The sequence below is a fragment of the Pseudophryne corroboree genome, chromosome 8 (assembly GCF_028390025.1).
Source record: "Pseudophryne corroboree isolate aPseCor3 chromosome 8, aPseCor3.hap2, whole genome shotgun sequence".
Classification (NCBI taxonomy): Eukaryota; Metazoa; Chordata; class Amphibia; order Anura; family Myobatrachidae; genus Pseudophryne; species Pseudophryne corroboree.
In genome coordinates this window covers 248273338-248297515 of record NC_086451.1, presented here as the reverse complement: position 1 = coordinate 248297515, position 24178 = coordinate 248273338, and the positions used below count along the sequence as shown (strand labels likewise).

At 48.9% G+C, this 24178-nt stretch overlaps 1 protein-coding gene across 3 annotated transcripts in view; it reads left to right on the top strand.

Moving 5' to 3' along the window:
- The window catches only part of ATP7A (ATPase copper transporting alpha), a 461725-nt gene that overhangs the window by 433612 nt on the left and 3935 nt on the right, over positions 1-24178 (top strand). For all 3 annotated transcript variants that reach the window (XM_063937168.1, XM_063937169.1, XM_063937170.1), the window contains exon 22: positions 374-476. In XM_063937168.1, the coding sequence (XP_063793238.1) occupies positions 374-476 (103 nt within the window). The remainder of the gene's footprint in view (positions 1-373; positions 477-24178) is intronic.

Sequence of the window (24178 nt, the reverse complement as noted above, 5' to 3'; positions counted from 1 at the left end):
TTCGTGCTATATATATATATATATATATATGGCACTCCGGTAATCCACACTGGGACTGTCTTGCTCTGGTGCCCTCCCCAGGGGTAAACCCTGTATAATACTTGCGGAATAAGAGGCGGCACTCGGTGTCTTCAATGAATGGAAAAACATGTAATAAAGTGCTACATCAACGTTTCGGGGTGAAGGGGATGATGGTCCCCGAAACGTTGATGTAGCACTTTATTACACGTTTTTCCATTCATTGTAGACTCCGAGTGACGCCTCTTATTCCGCAAGTGTATATAGATGTAGATAGGTAGGTAGATAGATAGATAGATAGATTATAATAAATATGTGCTGCATTTCATATGTAAAGCTGTCACTATTCTTGCAGGTGTGTTTATGCCAGTTGGTTTGATTCTGCAACCCTGGATGGGATCCGCAGCAATGGCAGCTTCTTCAGTCTCTGTTGTTTTTTCGTCCTTGCTGCTTAAACTGTAAGTGTTATTGTTTATTGACATTTTATTGTGTCTGTTACGTTTTTTCCAGTTTCAGTTAGTGCGTTTGAATGTTCCTTGAGGGAAATATATTTCTTGACATGTTCTATTTGTTATAGGTTATCAATAAAAACCTTTTGGGATAAGTCCGTCTGCATGAACAACTTAACTTTTTGTGCATATTTGCATTTCTTAATAACATGAGCGGCATCCTTACTGCTTCCTTTTGTTGAAGCGTTATTTATAGCCTACAATGCATGGGGTGGTCTTCAGTTTGCCGGCTGTTGGGATCCCGGTGCACAGTATACCGGCGCCGGCATACTGACACTTTTTCTCCCTCTTGGGGGTCCACTACCCCCCTGGAGGGAGAATATACAGCGAGCCCGCAAGGGGCTCATTTGCGCTTGCCACGCTGTCGGTATGCTGGCAGTTAGGCGCCGGTATGCTGGTCCCTGGGAGCCCGAGCGCCGGCAACACATGCTACACCCCAATGCAAGACTTTCCCCATTGGTCAAGTTACTTTGGATACATTTAAGTAATCATTGCATTGTATCTAAAGTTGTTACACAGCAAATGCAATGTTTCTCAGACCTGAAGGAAACCTAGTTTATTCTTCAGGGTCCATAGGGCTCCGGAGGGAATACCTTGAAGTGTAGGTGGTTGGATAGGACTGGATACCAAACAGTTAAAGCTTTTACAGCTCCCAGGATGCTCCAGTCCTTCCCCACTTATTCCCAGCCCACAGCTCCGCTATTCAGTTTTGTTTTGGTGATGGCAGGAGCCGGGTGCATATTTAACAGTGTGGCTGCTATTCAGCAGCCCCAAGCTTTATTTTCTGATTCACTTTTTCTTTTTACTTCAGACAGAGCAGTCCTAAGGACGCCAGCTCTGCTGTTCAATTAACTCCCTGCTGGAGCCTCAACACCAGTGAGTAGACTGGTGATTCCGGCGGGGCACCTTGGAGCACTGCTAGCAAGGCTCCCTGGGGGACTCCGGACTGCAGCCAGAGCATGGGGTGACACGTAAGGTGGGTCCCTGCTAGCAGGAAGGCGCATCATGATGCAGTCCTACCTCCGGTCTTGGAGACAGACTGGGGGTTCTGATATGTGTCCCAGTTCGTTCGGGACCTTACTAGGCCACCAGTGCAAAATTTACTGGCACCGGGAGTTAGTTGAGGCCTGTAGCCCTGGAGGTTGATGTCGGCTCTCTCCCAGTGGCCCTTCCCCCAGTTCAGAGCAGGATTCAATGGAAGCTTCCCGCCTCTGAGCTTCTCCTCCTTCACCCTCCTCCTCAGAGACTCTCAGTAGCCATTTTACAAGCAGCTACAGGCCCCTGGGAATGCTGGATCCAGTCTCCCTGTATACCTCTCCTAGAAGCTATGTTATTTAGCGCTATATCCTACCAGCCACTGCAGTCTGTGTAGTTGATTTAGTGCCCATTGCAGTTATATATATGTATATATATATATTGTATTCTGCCTTGTATGTGACTTGTGCTAATCTCTGCTGTCTGATTTTTCTACTGTCATCTTATACGTTTCCCTTTGTTTCTTATAACCCTAATATACCGGTGTATAGGGGTTCATTGTACTTCACATCTACCAGTATTTGTAAATGCTGTCACAGTACTATATTTGTTGTACACTGCCTAGTGCCATATTGTGTGTTATACTGTTCCTGCAGCTGGGTCTAGCAAAGGCAAGAGTAACAAGCAGGTTGCACCCTCTATGCTGGTCTCATGCAAGTCCTATTCAGCAGGATTATCCCCTCAAGACATTATACAGATTGGTTTGTGTGCATCTTGCTATATCCCACCTAACCAGCCGACCCCTCCAGCTCCTGTTCTAGATCCCCCCTGTGCTTCCATTTCACAGCTGTTGACACAGATTGCGGACCACTTAGCAGCTCCCGTGTTTGTTCCCACAATGTGTTGCCTACCCTGCTATACCAGTCTCTTCTATGCACCTCCATGGGTGGATGTGCTCACTTCCTCAGTAGAGTCTAGCTACTACCTCTACTGCCTTTCAATGGATGTTACATGGTGAATGACCCTTACCCACTAAAGCAACTAGACGTGATGTGCAATCCTCACAGTCTACGCAGCTTTCAATTCTGAGGTGTCCTCTGGGGAGGCAGAGGACACAAGTGCCTTTCTCACTGTCCCCTCAGGGAAGGAGGAGCGTCAGTCTGCAGTGGATATACCTGCACTAGTGAGGGCCATCAAAATCATCCTATAAATAAAAGAGGAGGAGCCTACTCCTAAAACCAACAGACCCGCTTTTTAAGCGCCAGAAAGGTAGGTATGGAAGAATTTCCTCAGTCAGATCAGCTTACTGAACTCATGCGTGAAGCATGGAATACCCCTGATAAAAAGTTTCCAGCTACAAAAGCGCCTGGCTTCTTTGTACCCTATCCCAGCTGATGATTGTGCTAAGTGGGAGGCTCCCCCTGCAGTGGATTCCCATGTGGAATGTTTGGTTAAAAGCTCTACTTTACCTATCCCTACATCATCATCCCTAAAAAAGACTACGGTTAGGAAGATTGAAGTCTGTCTCAAATCTGTCTATTCTCTTGCATCTGTCTATTACTTGACCGTCTATAGTGGCTGCCTAGGTGGCTAAAGCCATTGAGAGCTGGACAGATGCTCTGGAGGAAATTCTTCCCTCTGATGTTAACCGGGACCAGCTGTCCCACATCTTGCATATCAGAGATGTAGCCTCCTACTTCGGATACTTTGAATAGGCTTTGGATACCGGTCTCCTGGTTTTTAAACCGTCTGCTACTTCGGTGGTTGGAACGCCGCATCATCTGGCTACGCTCATAGAAAGCTGACAAGGAGAAGGGCCTGGAAACATTGCCTTACACTGGGGAGATACTGTTTAGCGCAAAATTGTGGCTACTCTGGCAGTCTCTAAAACTGCTTTCCTGCCCTCAGCATCTACCCCGAGGCCTTGAACATCTTCCTTTTGGTCCTTTCACCCCCAAAGCAAAGCTAAAGAAGTACTTCCCTCGGTAGTCAGCTTCCATAAAGGCCTCCAAGCTCAGAGCCAAGCAGGCCTGGGCTGCCAGACGTCCAGCTACCAAGTCTGAAGTTTTACCTTCAGCCTCATGGGACAGGACTCCTCCTGGGGGAACCCAGGGTGGGAGGCCGACTTCTTCAGTTTGCATAGTCCTGGCGTCAGACCACAACAGATGCCTGGTTGCAAGAAGTGGTCTCTCATGGGTACACTCGTTCATTCCTGAGACACCACCCCCCCCCAGCAGTTTTTTTACACAGACCCTCCATCAGACTCAAACAAAGCCCTGGCCCTCCAGAAGGCTATTCATTCCCTACTGCACTCGGGGGTAGTAATCCCTGTCCTTTTCGTCACATCGAGGGATGGGTTTTTACTCTACCATTTTCTTGGTTCAGAAACCCAATGGGTCTCAATGGCATATCATCAATCCCAAATCCCTGAACAGTTTTATCAGAGTGTCCAGGTTTCATATGGAAACCCTCCGCTCTATCGTCCTAGCTATGGAGCCTGGGAACTTTATGGTGTTTCTGAACATTCAGGACGCCATTTGGGATGCTTGCCTACATGGCCTATAGCGCCTTTCATCATCAGTTTTTACGGTGTCCTGTCTTCCAGCAACACTTCCAGAATACTCCCATACCTGGATAACTTGCTCATTCTGGCACACTCTCCAGAGGTCCTTCACCGCCATCTTCAGCTGACTAACACACGGCTGGCTAATCAACTGGAAAAAGTCATCCCTAATTCGTTCTCAAAGGATGTTACATCTGGCAGCTCTCCTGGATTCTTAGGTACAGCAAATTTTTTCTACCACCAGACAAGATATCCCCACTACAGCAATGAGTGTGCAAATTAATTTTCAGCCGCTTCAGTTTCGACATGTTGGAGTACGCCCGGTCCCACTCCAGAACCCTTCAACACCTGATCCTGTCCAGATGGAATGGGTAGCAGCATCTGATCAGGTCCCAGTCTCTCTGGAGGTTCGTCTGTCCGTAGCCTGGTGGCTGTAGACATCCCACTGGGACAAGGGTCGACCGTTCTGGATCTCCGCACCACGAATGCCAGTCTCCGCAGATGTGCAGTTATGGGCCATTGGACTCCCACTGAGAGTTGCTTGCCAGTCCACATCTTGGATCTTTGTGCTGTCCACAAGGCATTCACTCTGGCATGGGACATTCTCCAGGGCAGACTTGTCCAAGTCCAGTCCAATAACACCACTGCGGTGGCCTACCTCAATCATCAGGGAGGTACTCACAGTCTGTTGGCAATGCAGGAAATGGAGCACATTCTCCAATGGGCCAAACGCCATTTGGTCAGTGTTCATCCTAGGAATCCTCAACTGGGAGGTCACATTGTGCACGTCGGCGAATGAACTCTACACCCAGAGGTCTTCCAACTCCTGGTGGATAAATGGGGCCTGCCGGACATGGACCTCATGGCCTCAAGACACATCTCAAGGTACGTGTGTACTGGTCCAGGACAATAGATCCTAAAGCAGCCTTCTTAGACACCCTGATAGTGAAGTGAACCTTCCGTCTGGCGTACCTCTTCCCTCCAGTCTCCCTCCTTCCCAGGGTTCTTTGCAAATTCAAGCAAGAAGGAGGCACTGACCTGGCTTAGGCACCATTAGTTCTCCGATCTCCAGAGTCTCTCCATAGACACTCCATTTCCACTTCCTCTACCACCGGACATGTTGTCTTAAGGTTTCTGTCTGCACCAGAGCCTAGCCTGTCTGTCTTTGATGGTGTGGCGAGTCATCCCTTCTAATGTCCAGATGTTTCTCCCGCTCTGTGATTCAGACCATGCTCAGAGTGCGGAAACCAGCCTCAGCCCATATCTATTACCATGTGTGGCATACGTTCTTCCAGTGGTGTGCTAAAAAAACACTATGACCCTCTGGTTTTTCAAGTTTCCCAGATCCTTGCTTTTCTTCAAGCTGGACTGGATCTCTGCCTCCGCCTGGCCTCTCTGAAAGTGCATGTCTCTGCTCTGTCAGTCTGGTTCCAGTGCAGAATTCCTCCACTGGCTGCTGATCGCACATTTCTTCATGGTGTCCTTCGTATTCAACCTCCCTTTGTCCCTCCGGTGGCTCAGTGGGATTTGTCAGTAGTTCTTCATGTGTTTGAGGAGCCCCCGTTTCAACTCCTAGACTTGGTGGACCTCAAATGGTTGACGGCGAAGACTCTCGTCTGGCTATTGAATCTGCCTGAAGGGTGTCTGATTTATTGGCGCTCTCCCTTTCTGATCTTTCATCGAGACAGGGCTGTCCTTCGAACTCGACCTGGCTACCTTCCCAAGGTGGTGTCCAGGTTCCACCTTAACAAAGACTTTGTGGAACCGGCCTTCCAATCCCTGCACCTCTCAGCAGGGCGGCCTACTTGGACGTGGTCCGTGCTCTTCGGGTTTATGTGGATCGTACCAGCTCCATCCAGAAATCGGTTTCCCTCTTTGTCCTCTACAGATTCCACAAGAGGGGATGGACAACTATCAAACAGACTCTAGCCAGTTGGCTTTGCATGACTATCTCACTGGCTTACCTCCTTGTGCCGGATACAGTCTGCTCATTCTACTCGCTATGTGGGTCCTTCGTGGGCAGCCCGCCATTGTGCATCTGCTGAACAACTGTGCAAGGGGGCCATGTGGTCTTCTGTCCACACCTTTCTTTGGTTCTATGCCTTTGATACTTTTGCCTCTCAGGTTGCTTAATTTGGGCGCCGGATTCTCATCTCCGCTCAGGAGCATCCCCTCCCATAAACAACTGCTTTGGGACATCCCCAAGGTATTCCCTGTGGATCCTCAAGAAGAAAAGGAGAGTTATGGTAGAATTACCTTTATTAACTCTGTTAAGTCCATAGGGTCCACAGGGCGCCCACCTGACGCACCTGGCTTCTATGGGTTTTTATTCTTGGTCACTGGTTCTCTTCTCTCCTATCCTGCTCCTGCCTTGGGCTTGTTCCGAAAATTGAATAGCCTCGGCTGTGGGCAGGGTATAAGGGAGAAGGACCAGAGCATCCTGGGAGATGTAAAAGCTTTAACTGTTTGTTGCCCGGTCCTATCTAACCACCTACATCCTAAGATATTTCCTGTGCACCCTATGGACTTCGAAGAAAGAGAGTTAACAAAGGTAAGTCTACCATAACTCTCTTTTTTTTTTCAGTGGGAACAAACTTTAATTGTGTGCAATATTTATATCCGTGTTTTCCAACCTCGGTCCTCAAGGCACACTAACAGTCCTGGTTTTAGTGATATTCAGGCTTGAACACAGGTGACTTAATTAGTACCTCAGTTATTTTGATTTGACCATCTGTGCTGAAGCCTGGATATCACTAAAACCTGCACTGTTGGTGTGCCTTGAGCACCGCGGTTGGGAATGCCTGATTTATATGGAAAACTTCTGTTAGTGTAACTATGGTTTAGAAAGGTAAAAAACCTATAAAACATTTCTCTATCGTCCTAGTGGATGCTGGGGTTCCTGAAAGGACCATGGGGAATAGCGGCTCCGCAGGAGACAGGGCACAAAAAGTAAAGCTTTAGGATCAGGTGGTGTGCACTGGCTCCTCCCCCTATGACCCTCCTCCAAGCCTCAGTTAGATTTTTGTGCCCGGCCGAGAAGGGTGCAATCTAGGTGGCTCTCCTAAAGAGCTGCTTAGAAAAGTTTAGCTTAGGTTTTTTATTTTACAGTGAGTCCTGCTGGCAACAGGATCACTGCAACGAGGGACTTAGGGGAGAAGAAGTGAACTCACCTGCGTGCAGGATGGATTGGCTTCTTGGCTACTGGACATTAGCTCCAGAGGGACGATCACAGGTACAGCCTGGATGGTCACCGGAGCCTCGCCGCCGGCCCCCTTGCAGATGCTGAAACGAGAAGAGGTCCAGAATCGGCGGTAGAAGACTCCTCAGTCTTCTTAAGGTAGCGCACAGCACTGCAGCTATGCGCCATTTTCCTCTCAGCACACTTCACACGGCAGTCACTGAGGGTGCAGGGCGCTGGGAGGGGGGCGCCCTGGGAGGCAAATGAAAACCTTTTTTGGCTAAAAATACCTCACATATAGCCTCCGGGGGCTATATGGAGATATTTAACCCCTGCCAGAATCCGTTAAGAGCGGGAGACGAGGCCGCCGAAAAAGGGGCGGGGCCTATCTCCTCAGCACACAGCGCCATTTTCCCTCACAGAAAGGCTGGAGGGAAGGCTCCCAGGCTCTCCCCTGCACTGCACTACAGAAACAGGGTTAAAACAGAGAGGGGGGGCACTAATTTGGCGTTAGAAATATAAAAAAAAAAAAGATGCTATAAGGGAAAACACTTATATAAGGTTGTCCCTATATAATTATAGCGTTTTTGGTGTGTGCTGGCAAACTCTCCCTCTGTCTCTCCAAAGGGCTAGTAGGTCCTGTCCTCTATCAGAGCATTCCCTGTGTGTGTGCTGTGTGTCGGTACGTGTGTGTCGACATGTATGAGGACGATGTTGGTGAGGAGGCGGAGCAATTGCCTGTAATGGTGATGTCACTCTCTAGGGAGTCGACACCGGAATGGATGGCTTATTTAGGAATTACGTGATAATGTCAACACGCGCCAAGGTCGGTTGACGACATGAGACGGCCGACAAACAATTAGTACCGGTCCAGACGTCTCAAAAACACCGTCAGGGGTTTTAAAACGCCCGTTTACTTTAGTCGGTCGACACAGACAGGGACACTGAATCCAGTGTCGACGGTGAATAAACAAACGTATTCCTTATTAGGGCCACACGTTAAGGGCAATGAAGGAGGTGTTACATATTTCTGATACTACAAGTACCACAAAAGAGGGTATTATGTGGGATGTGAAAAAACTACCGTAGTTTTTCCTGAATCAGATAAATTAAATGAAGTGTGTGATGATGCGTGGGTTCCCCCCGATAGAAAATATGGGCGGTATACCCTTTCCCGCCAGAAGTTAGGGCGCGTTGGGAAACACCCCTTAGGGTGGATAAGGCGCTCACACGCTTATCAGAACAAGTGGCGGTACCGTCTATAGATAGGGCCGTCCTCAAGGAGCCAGCTGACAGGAGGCTGGAAAAATATCATAAAAAGTATATACACACATACTGGTGTTATACTGCGACCAGCGATCGCCTCAGCCTGGATGTGCAGAGCTGGGGTGGCTTGGTCGGATTCCCTGACTAAAAATATTGATACCCTTGACAGGGACAGTATTTTATTGACTATAGAGCATTTAAAGGATGTATTTCTATATATGCGAGATGCACAGAGGGATATTTGCACTCTGGCATCAAGAGTAAGTGCGATGTCCATATCTGCCAGAAGATGTTTATGGACACGACAGTGGTCAGGTGATGCAGATTCCAAACGGCACAAAGGTGTATTGCCGTATAAAGGAAGAGGAGTTATTTGGGGTCGGTCCATCGGACCTGGTGGCCACGGCAACTGCTGGAAAATCCACCGTTTTTACCCTAAGTCACATCTCTGCAGAAAAAGACACCGTCTTTTCAGCTTCAGTCCTTTCGTCCCTATAAGAGTCATATCTGCCCAGGGATAGAGGAAAGGGAAGAAGACTGCAGCAGGCAGCCCATTCCCAGGAACAGAAGCGTTCCACCGCTTCTGACAAGCTCTCAGCATGACGCTGAGACCGTACAGGACCCCTGGATCCTACAAGTAGTATCCCAGGGGTACAGTTTGGAATGTCGAGACGTTTCCCCTGCGCAGGCTCCTGAAGTCTGCTTTACCAAGGTCTCCCTCCGACAAGGAGGCAGTATGGGAAAAAATTCACGAGCTGTATTCCCAGCAGGTGATAATTAAATTACCCCTCCTACAACAAGAAAAGGGGGTATTATTCCACACTATATTGTGGTACTGAAGCCAGAAGGCTAGGTGAGACCTATTCTAAATCTAAAAAAATTTGAACACTTACAAAGGTTCAAATCAAGATGGAGTCACTCAGAGCAGTGATAACGAACCGGGAAGAAGGGGACTATCTGGTGTCCCGAGACATCAGGGATGCTTACCTCCATGTCCCAAATTTGCCCTTATCACTAAGGGTACCTCAGGTTCGTGGTACAGAACTGTCACTATCAGTTTCAGACGCTGCCGTTTGGATTGTCTACGGCACCCCGGGTCTTTACCAAGGTAATGGCCGAAATGATGGTTCTTCTTCGAAGAAAAGGCGTCTTAATTATCCCTTACTTGGACGATCTCCTGATAAGGGCAAAGTCCAGGGAACAGTTGGAGGTCGGAGTAGCACTATCTCGGATACTGTTACAACAGCAGGGGTGGATTCTAAATATTCCAAAATCGCAGCTGATCCCGACAACAAGTCTCCTGTGCTTAGGGATGATTCTGGACACAGTCCAGAAAAAGGTGTTTCTCTCGGAAGAGAAAGCCAGGGAGTTATCCGAGCTAGTCAGGAACCTCCTAAAATCAGTGCATCATTGCACAAGGGCCATGGTAAAAAAATGGTGACTTCCTTCGAAGCAATTCCAGTCGGCAGATTTCATGCAAGAACTTTTCAGTGGGATCTGCTGGACAAATGGTCCGGATCGCATCTTCAGATGCATCAGCGGATAACCCTATATCCAAGGACAAGGGTGTCTCTCCTGTGGTGGTTACAGAGTGCTCATCTTCTAGAGGGCCGCAGATTCGGCATTCAGTTTTGGATGTTGGTGACCACGGAGGCCAGCCCGAGAGGCTGGGGAGCAGTCACACAAGGAAAAAATTTCCAGGGAGTGTGATCAAGTCTGGAGATTTTTCTCCACATAAATATAGCTAAGGGTAAATTTATAATGCTCTAAGCTTAGCAAGACCTCTGCTTCAAGGTCAGCCGGTATTGATCCAGTGGGATAAAACATCACGGCAGTCGCCCACGTAAATAGACAGGGCGGCACAAGAAGCAGGAGGGCAGTGGCAAAAACTGCAAGGACTTTTCGCTGGGCGGAAAATCATGTGATAGCACTGTCAGCAGTGTTTCATTCCGGGAATGGAAACTGGGAAGCAGACTTCCTCAGTAGGCACGACCTCCACCCGGCAGAGTGGGAACTTCATGGGGAAGTTTTCCACATAATTGTAAACCGTTTGGAATTACCAAAGGTGGACATGATGGCGTCCCGTCTGAACAAAAAACGGGACAGGTATTGCGCCAGGTTAAGAGACCCTCAGGCAATAGCTGTGGACGTTCTGGTAACACCGTGGGTGTACCAGTCGGTGTATGTGTTCCATCCTCTGCTTTTCATACCTAAGGTACTGAGAATTATAAGACGTAGAGGAGTAAGAACTATACTCATGGCTCCGGATTGGCCAAGAAGGACTTGGTACCCGGAACTTCAAGAGATGCTCACAGAGGACTTATGGCCTCTGCCGCTAAGAAGGGACTTGTTTCAGCAAGTACCATGTCTGTTCCAAGACTTACCGCAGCTGCGTTTGACGGCATGGCGGTGGAACGCCGGATCCTAAGGGAAAAGGCATTCAGGAAGAGGTCATTCCTACCCTGGTCAAAGCCAGAAAGGAGGTGACCGCACAACATTATCACCACATGTGGCGAAAATATGTTGCGTGGTGTGAGGCCAGGAAGGCCCCACGAAGAAATTTCAACTCGGTCGATTCCTGCATTTCTTGCAAACAGGAGTGTCTATGGGCCTCAAATTGGGGTCCATTAAGGTTCAAATTTCGGCCCTGTCGATTTTTCTTCCAGAAAGAATTGGCTTCAGTTCCTGAAGTCCAGAAGTTTGTCAAGGGAGTATTGCATATACAACCCCCTTTTGTGCCTCCAGTGGCACTGTGGGATCTCAACGTAGTTCTCGGATTCCTCAAAACACATTGGTTTAAAACCAGTCAAATCTGTGGATTTGAAGCATCTCACATGAAAAGTGAACATGCTCTTGGACCTGGCCTGGAACAGGCGAGTGTCAAATTGGTGGGTTTTTTTTTTTCTCAAAAAAGCCCATATCTGTTTGTCCATTCGGACAGGGCAGAGCTGCGGACTCGTCCCCAGTTCTCTCCCTAAGGTGGTGTCAGTGTTTCACCTGAACCAGCTTATTGTGGTGTCTTGCGCCTACTAGGGACTTGGAGGACTCCAAGTTGCTAGATGTGGTCAGGGCCCTGAAAATATAGGTTCCAGGACGGCTGGAGTCAGGAAAACTGACTTGCTGTTATCCTGTATGCACCCAACAAACTGGGTGCTCTTGCTTTTAAGCAGACTTTTGCTAGTTGGATGTGTAATACAATTCAGCTTGCACATTCTGTGGCAGGCCTGCCACAGCCAAAAATATGTAAATGCCCATTCCACAAGGAAGGTGGGCTCATCTTGGGCGGCTGCCCGAGGGGTCTCGGCTTTACAACTTTGCCGAGCGGCTATTTAGTCAGGGGCAAACACGTTTGTAAAATCCTACAAATTTGATACCCTGGCTAAGGAGGACCTGGAGTTCTCTCATTCGGTGCTGCAGAGTCATCCGCACTCTCCCGCCCGTTTGGGAGCTTTGGTATAATCCCCATGGTCCTTTCAGGAACCCCAGCATCCACTAGGACGATAGAGAAAATAAGAATTTACTTACCGATAATTCTATTTCTCGGAGTCCGTAGTGGATGCTGGGCGCCCATCCCAAGTGCGGATTATCTGCATTACTTGTACATAGTTACAAAAATCGGGTTATTATTGTTGTGAGCCATCTTTTCAGAGGCTCCGCTGTTATCATACTGTTAACTGGGTTCAGATCACAGGTTGTACAGTGTGATTGGTGTGGCTGGTATGAGTCTTACCCGGGATTCATAAATCCTTCCTTATTGTGTACGCTCGTCCGGGCACAGTACCTAACTGAGGCTTGGAGGAGGGTCATAGGGGGAGGAGCCAGTGCACACCACCTGATCCTAAAGCTTTACTTTTTGTGCCCTGTCTCCTGCGGAGCCGCTATTCCCCATGGTCCTTTCAGGAACCCCAGCATCCACTACGGACTCCGAGAAATAGAATTATCGGTAAGTAAATTCTTATTTTTTTATTGGTCAAATTAGTTCCTTTCTAATTATGCTTAATGTTTGACCTGGCTCTTATACACAGTGTAGTACTTCAGTAATAGTCATGATTATGGAGTATGTCAATTCAATAGGAATCATTAACTCCTGAATATAGATTGCATCCTATGAATAGTAGTCAGAGTGCCACAGTAATCTCATTGGTTCTAAGCTGGTAATTCCAAAGGGTTGGGTTCAATTTGCTGGCATTCGACAGGGGAAGGTAAGTATACATACCTTCCCACTGGCAACCCTAACCCACAGCTAACCCTAACCTCCCCTCCCTGCAGCTTAAACCTATATTGAATAATACTTCCCTCAATGATTGGAATGTTACCAGGTTCTATATTCAGTGGGGGTTACTATGATAACTAGAAGATCCCTGAACCAGGTTCCTTCTGCACCCTTGAGCAGTACAGATGCGTCTTCATACATCTAGCTTCAATACGCCAAGCAATGTTGAACCGCAACTCTGCAAACGTCAGGCATCTTTCTTTGCCGAAAGTGCAAAGAAGTGCGGCTGTGAAGCATGAGGACACAATTACATTGTATGTGACTGCGTCTGCATACAGAGCAGAATAGAACTAGTATTGGCAAAAAGCTGTGATTGCTACAGTACTTTGTAGCACTTAGTGTACAGATTCAGAGACTCGCACACAGATATACAAGTGTCATTTATCAAATTAATCAGCACAGTCTGCCTGTGAGTCCTTGTCTCATTTTGTTGTGACAAAGATGCATTTTTGGCAAAAATAAAACCATAAAGAAGCCTGACGCTAGAAGATTTTCGCGCAACCTGGCGTGCTAAGAGTTTGGCATGACTGCAGCAAAGATGTAAGAGAACTTATCTGTAGATTATGTATACTAGTGATGTAATTGAAGCTGGCTGACCAGCTAGTATTAGATCATTATTATTTGATCTACAGTAACAACTTGGAAGTACTGGATATGCAGCCTTTCCTGTGCCAGTCTGTGCAGTATTTTCTCCTAAGGTCTTTGTGATATGCTTCATTCAGTGCCTAGTAAAAATCTATAACACTGCCTTTGTTATCAGTAATGGTAATAATCCACTTTTCTCTAACGTCCTAGTGGATGCTGGGGACTCCGTAAGGACCATGGGGAATAGACGGGCTCCGCAGGAGACAGCGCACTTTAAGAAAGAATTAGGAATACTGGTGTGCACTGGCTCCTCCCTCTATGTCCCTCCTCAAGACCCCTGTTTTTGAAACTGTGCCCGGACGAGCTGGGTGCACCTTAGTGAGCTCTCCTGAGCTTGCTAAATAGAAAGTATTTTGTTAGGATTTTTTATTTTCAGAGAGATCTGCTGGCAACAGACTCTCTGCTACGTGGGACTGAGGGGAGAGAAGCAGCCCTACTAACTGCGGATAGGTCATGCTTCTTAGGCTACTGGACACCATTAGCTCCAGAGGGATCGAACATAGGAACGCACCCTTGGTCGTCCGATCCCGGAGCCGCGCCGCCGTCCCCCTCGCAGAGCCAGAAGCCGGCGTGAGAAGCAAGAAGACTTCAAAAGTGGCGGCAGAAGACTCCAGTCTTCATATGAGGTAGCGCACAGCACTGCAGCTGTGCGCCATTGCTCCCACATTACACCCACACACTCCGGTCACTGTAGGGTGCAGGGCGCAGGGGGGGGGGGCACCCTGGGCAGCAATTAGAGACCTCTTGGCAAAGTGGGCATATATACAGTTGGGCACTGTATATATGCATGAGCCCCCGCCATTATTTTACACAAAATCGCGGGACAGAAGCCCGCCGCTGAGGGGGCGGGGCTCCTTCCTCAGCACTCACCAGCGCCATTTTCTCTCCACAGCTCCGCTGAGAGGAAGCTCCCCAGGCTCTCCCCTGCAGAAGCACGATAGAAGAGGGTGAAAAAGAGAGGGGGGGCACATAAATTTGGCGTAAAAACAATGTATACAGCAGCTACTGGGTTAACACTACGTTACTGTGTGATTCCTGGGTCATATAGCGCTGGGGTGTGTGCTGGCATACTCTCTCTCTGTCTCTCCAAAGGGCCTTGTGGGGGAACTGTCTTCAAATAGAGCATCCCCTGTGTGTGTGGTGTGTCGGTACGTGTGTGTCGACATGTCTGAGGTAAAAGGCTCCCCTAAGGAGGAGATGGAGCTAATATGTGTGTGAGAGGGTGTCTCCGTCGACAACGCCGACACCTGTTTGGATATGTGTAAGTGCTAAGGTGAATTTATTGCACAAAAGATTAGAGAACAGACAGGAAATCTACCCATGTCTGTCCCTATGGCGCAGAGACCTTCAGAGTCTCACAATGCTCACTATCCATAATAATAGACACTGATATCGACACGGAGTTTGACTCCTGTGTCGACTACGATAATGCAAAGTTACAGCCAAAATGGCAGAAAAGTATTCAATATATGATTATTGTAATAAAGATGTTTTGCATATCACTGATGACTCATCTGTCCCTGACACAAGGGTACACATTTTAAGGGCAAGAAAGCTGAGGTAAATTTCCCTCCTCTCATGAGGAAAAAGAGCGGGAATCTCCAGACAAGAGACTGCAGCTTCCCACAAAGAATTCTCAGGCAGTATCCTTTCCCCACTAGGGCCAGAATGTGATGGGAATCTTCCCCTAGGGTGTCACGTTTGCCCAAAAGGTAGCCTTAGCTATTCTCAGGGATCCTGCAGATAGCGTGCACATTTTGGTACACTACTCAGACCGGCGATTGTGTCGGCATGGGTTTATAGCGCTGTGGCGGCGTGGACAGGTACCTTATCAGCAGAAATTGAGACCCTAGTATGTGTATATATATATATATATATATATATATGTATATATGGAGATATATATATATATATATTTCTCTGACGTCCTAGTGGATGCTGGGAACTCCGTAAGGACCATGGGGAATAGCGGCTCCGCAGGAGACTGGGCACAAAAGTAAAGCTTTAGGACTACCTGGTGTGCACTGGCTCCTCCCCCTATGACCCTCCTCCAAGCCTCAGTTAGATTTTTGTGCCCGGCCGAGAAGGGTGCACACTAGGGGCTCTCCTGAGCTTCTTAGTGAAAGTTTAGTTTTAGGTTTTTTATTTTCAGTGAGACCTGCTGGCAACAGGCTCACTGCATCGAGGGACTAAGGGGAGAAGAAGCGAACCTGCCTGCTTGCAGCCAGCTTGGGCTTCTTAGGCTACTGGACACCATTAGCTCCAGAGGGATCGAACACAGGCCCAGCCTCGGAGCTCGGTCCCAGAGCCGCGCCGCCGCCCCCCTTACAGAGCCAGAAGCAAGAAGAGGTCCGGAAAAATCGGCGGCAGAAGACATCAGTCTTCAACAAGGTAGCGCACAGCACTGCAGCTGTGCGCCATTGTTACTCAGGCACACTTCGGTCATTGAGGGTGCAGGGCGCTAGGGGGGGGCGCCCTGAGCAGCAATGTAAACACCTTGGCTGGCATAAATACACCACATATAACCCCCAGGGCTATATGGATGTATTTTAACCCCTGCCAGAACTCACCAAAAAGCGGGAGAAAAGGCCGCCGAGAAGGGGGCGGAGCCTATCTCCTCAGCACACGGGCGCCATTTTCCATCACAGCTCCGCTGGAAGGACGTCTCCCTGACTCTCCCCTGCAGTCCTGCACTACAGAAAAGGGTAAAAAAGAGAGGGGGGCACTAATTTGGCGCAGTTTTAATACTAACAGCAGCTATAAAGGGAAAAGCACATTTTATAGTGGTATTCCTGTCTATATATAGCGCTCTGGTGTGTGCTGGCATACTCTCCCTCTGTCTCCCCAAAGGGCTAGTGGGGTCCTGTCCTCTATCAGAGCATTCCCTGTGTGTGTGCGGTGTGTCGGTACGATTGTGTCGACATGTTTGAGGAGGAAAATGAGATGGAGGCGGAGCAATTGCCTAATATAGAGTTGTCACCCCCTAGGGAGTCGACACCTGAGTGGATGAGCTTATGGAAGGAATTGCGTGACAGTGTCAGCTCTTTACGACAGACAGTTGACGACATGAGACAGCCGGCTACTCAGCTTGTGCCTGTCCAGGGGTCTTAAACGCCATCAGGGGCTTTAAAACGCCCGTTACCTCAAATGGCAGACACAGACACGGATACTGACTCCAGTGTCGATGATGAGGAGACAAACGTGACTTCCACTAGGGCCACACGTTACATGATTGAAGCAATGAAAAATGTATTGCATATCTCTGATAATACAAGTACCACTAAAAAGGGTATTATGTTTGGTGAGAAAAAACTGCCTGTAGTTTTTCCTGTATCCGAGGAATTAAATGAAGTGTGTGATGAGGCGTGGGTTTCCCCCGATAAAAAACTGATAATTCCTAAAAGGTTATTGGCATCGTACCCTTTCCCGCCAGAGGATAGGGCACGTTGGGAAACACCCCCTAGGGTGGATAAAGCGCTCACACGCTTGTCTAAACAGGTAGCACTACCCTCTCCTGATACGGCCGCCCTAAAGGAACCTGCCGATAGAAAGCTGGAGAATATCCTAAAATGTATATACACTCACACGGGTGTTATACTGCGACCAGCAATCGCCTCAGCCTGGATGTGCAGTGCGGGCCTGGCATGGTCGGATTCCCTGACTGAAAATATTGATACCCTAGATAGGGACAGTATATTACTGACTATAGAGCATTTGAAGGATGCATTTCTATATATGCGTGATGCACAGAGGGATGTTTGCCGACTGGCATCAAGAGTTAGCGCGCTGTCCATTTCTGCAAGAAGAGGTTTATGGACGCGGCAGTGGTCAGGTGATGCGGATTCTAAAAGGCACATGGAAGTATTGCCTTATAAGGGGGAGGAGTTATTTGGGGTAGGTCTATCAGACCTGGTAGCCACGGCAACTGCTGGAAAATCCACATTTTTACCCCAGGTAGCTTCTCAACCTAAGAAGACGCCGTATTATCAGGCGCAGTCCTTTCGGCCCCATAAGGGCAAGCGGGCAAAAGGCGCCTCATTTCTGCCCCGTGGCAGAGGGAGAGGAAAAAGGCTGCAGCAAACAGCCAGTTCCCAGGAACAAAAGCCCTCTCCCGCCTCCGCAAAGTCCTCAGCATGACACTGGGGCTTTACAAGCGGACTCAGGCACGGTGGGGGCCCGTCTCAAGAAGTTCAGTGCGCAGTGGGCCCACTCGCAAGTGGACCCCTGGATCCTTCAGGTGGTATCTCAGGGGTACAAATTGGAATTCGAGACGTCTCCCCCTCGCCGTTTTCTAAAGTCTGCTTTACCGACGTCTCCCTCAGACAGGGAGGCAGTATTGGAAGCCATTCACAAGCTATATTCCCAGCAGGTGATAATCAAGGTACCCCTCCTACAACAGGGAAAGGGGTACTATTCCACACTATTTGTGGTACCGAAGCCGGACGGCTCGGTGAGACCAATTTTAAACCTAAAATCCTTGAACACTTACATACAAAGGTTCAAATTCAAGATGGAGTCACTCAGAGCAGTGATTGCAAACCTGGAAGAAGGGGACTATATGGTGTCTCTGGACATCAAAGATGCTTACCTACATGTCCCAATTTACCCTTCTCACCAAGGGTACCTCAGGTTTGTGGTACAGAACTGTCACTATCAGTTTCAGACGCTGCCGTTTGGATTGTCCACGGCACCCCGGGTCTTTACCAAGGTAATGGCCGAAATGATGATACTCCTTCGAAGGAAGGGAGTTTTAGTTATCCCTTACTTGGACGATCTCCTGATAAGGGCAAGATCCAGGGAACAGTTGGAAGTCGGAGTAGCACTATCTCAGATAGTGCTGCGCCAGCACGGTTGGATTCTCAATATTCCAAAATCGCAGCTGATCCCGACGACACGACTTCTATTCCTAGGGATGATCCTGGACACAGTCCAGAAAAAGGTGTTTCTCCCGGAGGAGAAAGCCAGGGAGTTATCCGAACTAGTCAGAAATCTCCTAAAACCAGGCCAAGTCTCAGTGCATCAATGCACAAGGGTCCTGGGAAAGATGGTGGCTTCTTACGAAGCAATCCCATTCGGCAGATTCCACGCAAGAACCTTCCAGTGGGATCTGCTAGACAAATGGTCCGGGTCGCATCTTCAGATGCATCAGCGGATAATCTTGTCACCAAGGACAAGGGTGTCTCTCCTGTGGTGGTTGCAGAGTGCTCATCTTCTAGAGGGCCGCAGATTCGGCATTCAGGACTGGGTCCTGGTGACCACGGATGCCAGCCTGAGAGGCTGGGGAGCAGTCACACAGGGAAGAAATTTCCAGGGCTTGTGGTCAAGCCTGGAGACATCACTTCACATAAATATCCTGGAGCTAAGGGCCATCTACAATGCTCTAAGCCTAGCAAGACCTCTGCTTCAAGGTCAGCCGGTGCTGATCCAGTCAGACAACATCACGGCAGTCGCCCACGTAAACAGACAGGGCGGCACAAGAAGCAGGAGGGCAATGGCAGAAGTTGCAAGGATTCTTCGCTGGGTGGAAAATCATGTGATAGCACTGTCAGCAGTGTTCATTCCGGGAGTGGACAACTGGGAAGCAGACTTCCTCAGCAGACACGACCTCCACCCGGGAGAGTGGGGACTTCACCCAGAAGTCTTCCACATGATTGTGAACCGTTGGGAAAAACCAAAGGTGGACATGATGGCGTCCCGCCTCAACAAAAAACTAGACAGGTATTGCGCCAGGTCAAGGGACCCTCAGGCAATAGCTGTGGACGCTCTGGTAACACCGTGGGTGTACCAGTCAGTGTATGTGTTCCCTCCTCTGCCTCTCATACCCAAGGTACTGAGAATCATAAGAAGGAGAGGAGTAAGGACTATACTCGTGGCTCCGGATTGGCCAAGAAGGACTTGGTACCCGGAACTTCAAGAGATGCTCACAGAGGACCCGTGGCCTCTACCTCTAAGAAGGGACCTGCTCCAGCAGGGACCCTGTCTGTTCCAAGACTTACCGCGGCTGCGTTTGACGGCATGGCGGTTGAACGCCGGATCCTGAAGGAAAAAGGCATTCCGGATGAAGTCATCCCTACCCTGATCAAAGCCAGGAAGGATGTAACCGTACAGCATTATCACCGTATTTGGCGTAAATATGTTGCGTGGTGCGAGGCCAGGAAGGCCCCTACAGAGGAATTTCAACTGGGTCGTTTCCTGCATTTCCTGCAAACAGGACTGTCTATGGGCCTAAAATTAGGGTCCATTAAGGTTCAAATTTCGGCCCTGTCGATTTTCTTCCAGAAAGAACTGGCTTCAGTTCCTGAAGTTCAGACGTTTGTCAAGGGGGTACTGCATATACAGCCTCCTTTTGTGCCTCCAGTGGCACCTTGGGATCTCAATGTAGTTTTGGGGTTCCTAAAATCACATTGGTTTGAACCACTCACCACTGTGGACTTAAAATATCTCACATGGAAAGTGGTAATGCTGTTGGCCCTGACTTCAGCCAGGCGTGTCTCAGAATTGACGGCTTTATCCTATAAAAGCCCTTACCTAATTTTTCATACGGACAGGGCAGAATTGAGGACTCGTCCTCAATTTCTCCCTAAGGTGGTTCAGCGTTTCACTTGAACCAGCCTATTGTGGTACCTGCGGCTACTAGGGACTTGGAGGACTCCAAGTTGCTGGACGTAGTCAGGGCCCTGAAAATATATGTTTCCAGGACGGCTGGAGTCAGAAAATCTGACTCGCTGTTTATCCTGTATGCACCCAACAAGCTGGGTGCTCCTGCTTCTAAGCAGACTATTGCTCGTTGGATTTGTAGTACAATTCAGCTTGCACATTCTGTGGCAGGCCTGCCACAGCCAAAATCTGTAAAAGCCCATTCCACAAGGAAGGTGGGCTCATCTTGGGCGGCTGCCCGAGGGGTCTCGGCTTTACAACTTTGCCGAGCAGCTACTTGGTCAGGGGCAAACACGTTTGCTAAATTCTACAAATTTGATACCCTGGCTGAGGAGGACCTGGAGTTCTCTCATTCGGTGCTGCAGAGTCATCCGCACTCTCCCGCCCGTTTGGGAGCTTTGGTATAATCCCCATGGTCCTTACGGAGTTCCCAGCATCCACTAGGACGTCCGAGAAAATAAGAATTTACTTACCGATAATTCTATTTCTCGTAGTCCGTAGTGGATGCTGGGCGCCCATCCCAAGTGCGGATTGTCTGCAATACTTGTACATAGTTATTGTTACAAAAATCGGGTTATTATTGTTGTGAGCCATCTTTTCAGAGGCTCCTCTGTTATCATTCTGTTAACTGGGTTCAGATCACAGGTTGTACGGTGTGATTGGTGTGGCTGGTATGAGTCTTACCCGGGATTCAAAATCCTTCCTTATTGTGTACGCTCGTCCGGGCACAGTATCCTAACTGAGGCTTGGAGGAGGGTCATAGGGGGAGGAGCCAGTGCACACCAGGTAGTCCTAAAGCTTTACTTTTGTGCCCAGTCTCCTGCGGAGCCGCTATTCCCCATGGTCCTTACGGAGTTCCCAGCATCCACTACGGACTACGAGAAATAGAATTATCGGTAAGTAAATTCTTATTATATATATATATTAAAGATGCTGTCTTAAGAGATCTATATCATAAAACATGCCCAAAGAGACGTGAGTATACTGGGTCCTAGAGGCAAAGCTATGTTGATTTCTGCTTGATGTATCCTGTAGAATATGCAATGGACAGATGATGCCAACTTAAGTGGCACATGGAAGGCTGAGGATTGTGTGGAGAAGGGTTCTCGGATCTGGTCTCCACAGCTGTAGCTGGTAATTCTGATATTTTGCCTTATATTCCTGCACAGCCTAGGAAAGCACGTCATTTTCAAATGCAGCCTTTCGAACAAAGAAACAAGAAAGTCCGAGGTGCGTCCTTTCTTGCCAGAGGCGGGGGCAGAGGAAACCAGCTGCACAACACAGCTAGTTCCCAGGAACAGAAGTCCTCCCCGGCCTCTACGAAAATCCACCGCATGTCGCTGGGGCTCCACAGGCAGAGCTAGGCCCGGTGGGGGCACGCTTTCGTAAGTTCAGCCACAAGTGGGTTCACTCCCTGTTAGATCCCTGGGCAATAGATATTGTGTCTCAGGGATACAAGCTGGACTTTGAGAAGATACCTCCTCACTAACGGCCCTGCCGGCTTCCCCCCCCCCCCCCGAGAGGGAAACAGGGTTAACTGCAATTCACAAATTGTATCTTCAACAGGTGGTGGTCAAGGTTCCCCTCCTTCAACAAGGAGGGGGTTATTATTCGACCATGTTGTAGTCCCGAAACCAGATGGTTCGGTCAGACCCGTATGGAATTTAAAATCCCTGAACGTATACTTGAAAAGTTCAAGTTCAAGATGGAATCGCTCAGAGCGGTCATCGCAAGGGAGGGGGATTTTATGGTGTCTCTGGACATAAAGGATGCTTACCTGCATGTCCCCATTTATCCACCTCATCAGGAGTACCTCAGATTTGTGGTACAGGACTGTCATTACCAATTCCAGACGTTGCCGTTTGGTCTGTCCACGGCACCGAGAATATTTACCAAGGTAATGGCAGAAATGATGGTGCTTCTGCGAAAGCAAGGAGTCACAATTATCCCATACTTGGACGATCTCCTCATAAAGGCGAGGTGCAGAGAGCAGTTGCTGATCAGCGTAGCACACTCTTGGGAAGTGTTGCAACAGCACGGCTGGATTCTGAATATTCCAAAGTCGCAGCTGATTCCTACGACGCGTCTGCCCTTCCTGGGCATGATTCTGGACACAGACCAGAAGAAGGTTTTTCTCCCGGCGGAGAAGGCTCAGGAGCTTGTGACTCTGGTCAGAGACCTCTTAAAACCAAAACAGGTGTCGGTGCATCAATGCACGCGAGTTCTGGGAAAGATAGTGGCGTCATACGAAGCCATTCCCTTCGGCAGGTTCCATGCGAGGACCTTTCAGTGGGATCTGTTGGACAAGTGGTCCGGATCGCATCTTCAGATGCAGCAGCTGATCACCCTAACCCCCGGGGTCAGGGTGTCTTTTCTGTGGTGGCTGCAGAGTGCTCACCTTCTCGAGGGTCGCAGGTTCGGCATTCAGGACTGGGTCCTGGTGACCACGGATGCAAGCCTCCGAGGGTGGGGGGCAGTCACACAGGGAAGAAATTTCCAGGGTCTGTGGTCAAGTCAGGAGACTTGTCTGCACATCAATATCCTGGAACTAAGGGCCATATACAACGCCCTAAGTCAAGCGGAGCCTCTGCTTCGCAACCAACCGGTGCTGATTCAGTCAGACAACATCACCGCAGTGGCTCATGTAAACCGCCAAGGCGGCACAAGGAGCAGGGTGGCGATGGCGAGAGAAGCCACCAGAATTCTTCGCTGGGCGGAGAATCACGTAAAAGCACTGTCAGCAGTGTTCATTCCGGGAGTGGACAACTGGGAAGCAGACTTCCTCAGCAGGCACGACCTCCACCCGGGAGAGTGGGGACTTCATCAAGAAGTCTTCACACAGATTACAAGTCGTTGGGAACTGCCACAGGTGGACATGATGGCATCCCGCCTCAACAAAAAGCTACAAATGTATTGCGCCAGGTCAAGAGACCCTCTGGCGATAGCTGTGGACGCACTAGTGACACCGTGGGTGTTCCAGACGGTTTATGTGTTTCCTCCTCTTCCTCTCATACCCAAGGTGCTGAGAATCGTAAGAAAAAGAGGAGTGAGAACAATACTCATTGTTCCGGATTGGCCAAGAAGAACTTGGTATCTGGAACTGCAAGAAATGCTCACAGAGGACCCATGGCCTCTGCCTCTCAGACAGGATCGGTTGCAACAGGGGCCCTGTCTGTTCCAAGACTTACCGCGGCTGCGTTTGATGGCATGGCGGTTGAATGCCGGATCCTAGCAGAAAAAGGTATTCCGGTTGAGGTTATTCCTACGCTAATAAAGGCTAGGAAGGACGTGACGGCTAAACATTATCACCGTATATGGCGAAAATATGTTGCTTGGTTTGAGGCCAGGAATGCCCCTACAGAGGAATTCCAGCTGGGCCGTTTCCTTCACTTCCTACAGTCGGGAGTGACTTTGGGCTTAAAATTGGGGTCCATTAAGGTCCAGATTTCAGTCCTATCCATTTTCTTTCAAAAGGAACTGGTTTCTCTTCCTGAAGTTCAGACGTTTGTAAAGGGAGTGCTGCATATTCAGCCCCCTTTGGTGCCACCAGTGGCACTTTGGGATCTTAACGTGGTCTTGAGTTTCCTGAAATCACACTGGTTTGAGCCACTTAAAACCATGGAGTTAAAATATCTCACGTGGAAGGTGGTCATGCTATTGGCCTTAGCTTCGGCTAGGCGTGTGTCAGAATTGGCGGCTTTGTCACATAAAAGCCCCTATCTGGTTTTCCATATGGACAGGGCAGAATTACGGACTCGTCCGCAATTTCTGCCAAAAGTGGTGTCATCTTTTCATTTGAACCAACCTATTGTGGTGCCTGCGGCTACTCGTGACTTGGAGGATGCCAAGTTACTAGATGTAGTCAGGGCTTTGAAGGTTTATGTAGCCAGAACGGCTGGAGTTAGGAAAACTGAGTCGCTGTTTATCCTGTATGCATCCAACAAGCTGGGTGCTCCTGCTTCAAAGCAAACTATTGCTCGCTGGATCTGTAACACGATTCAGCAGGCTCATTCTGCGGCTGGATTGCCGCCTCCAAAATCAGTAAAAGCCCATTCCACAAGGAAGGTGGGCTCTTCTTGGGCGGCTGCCCGAGG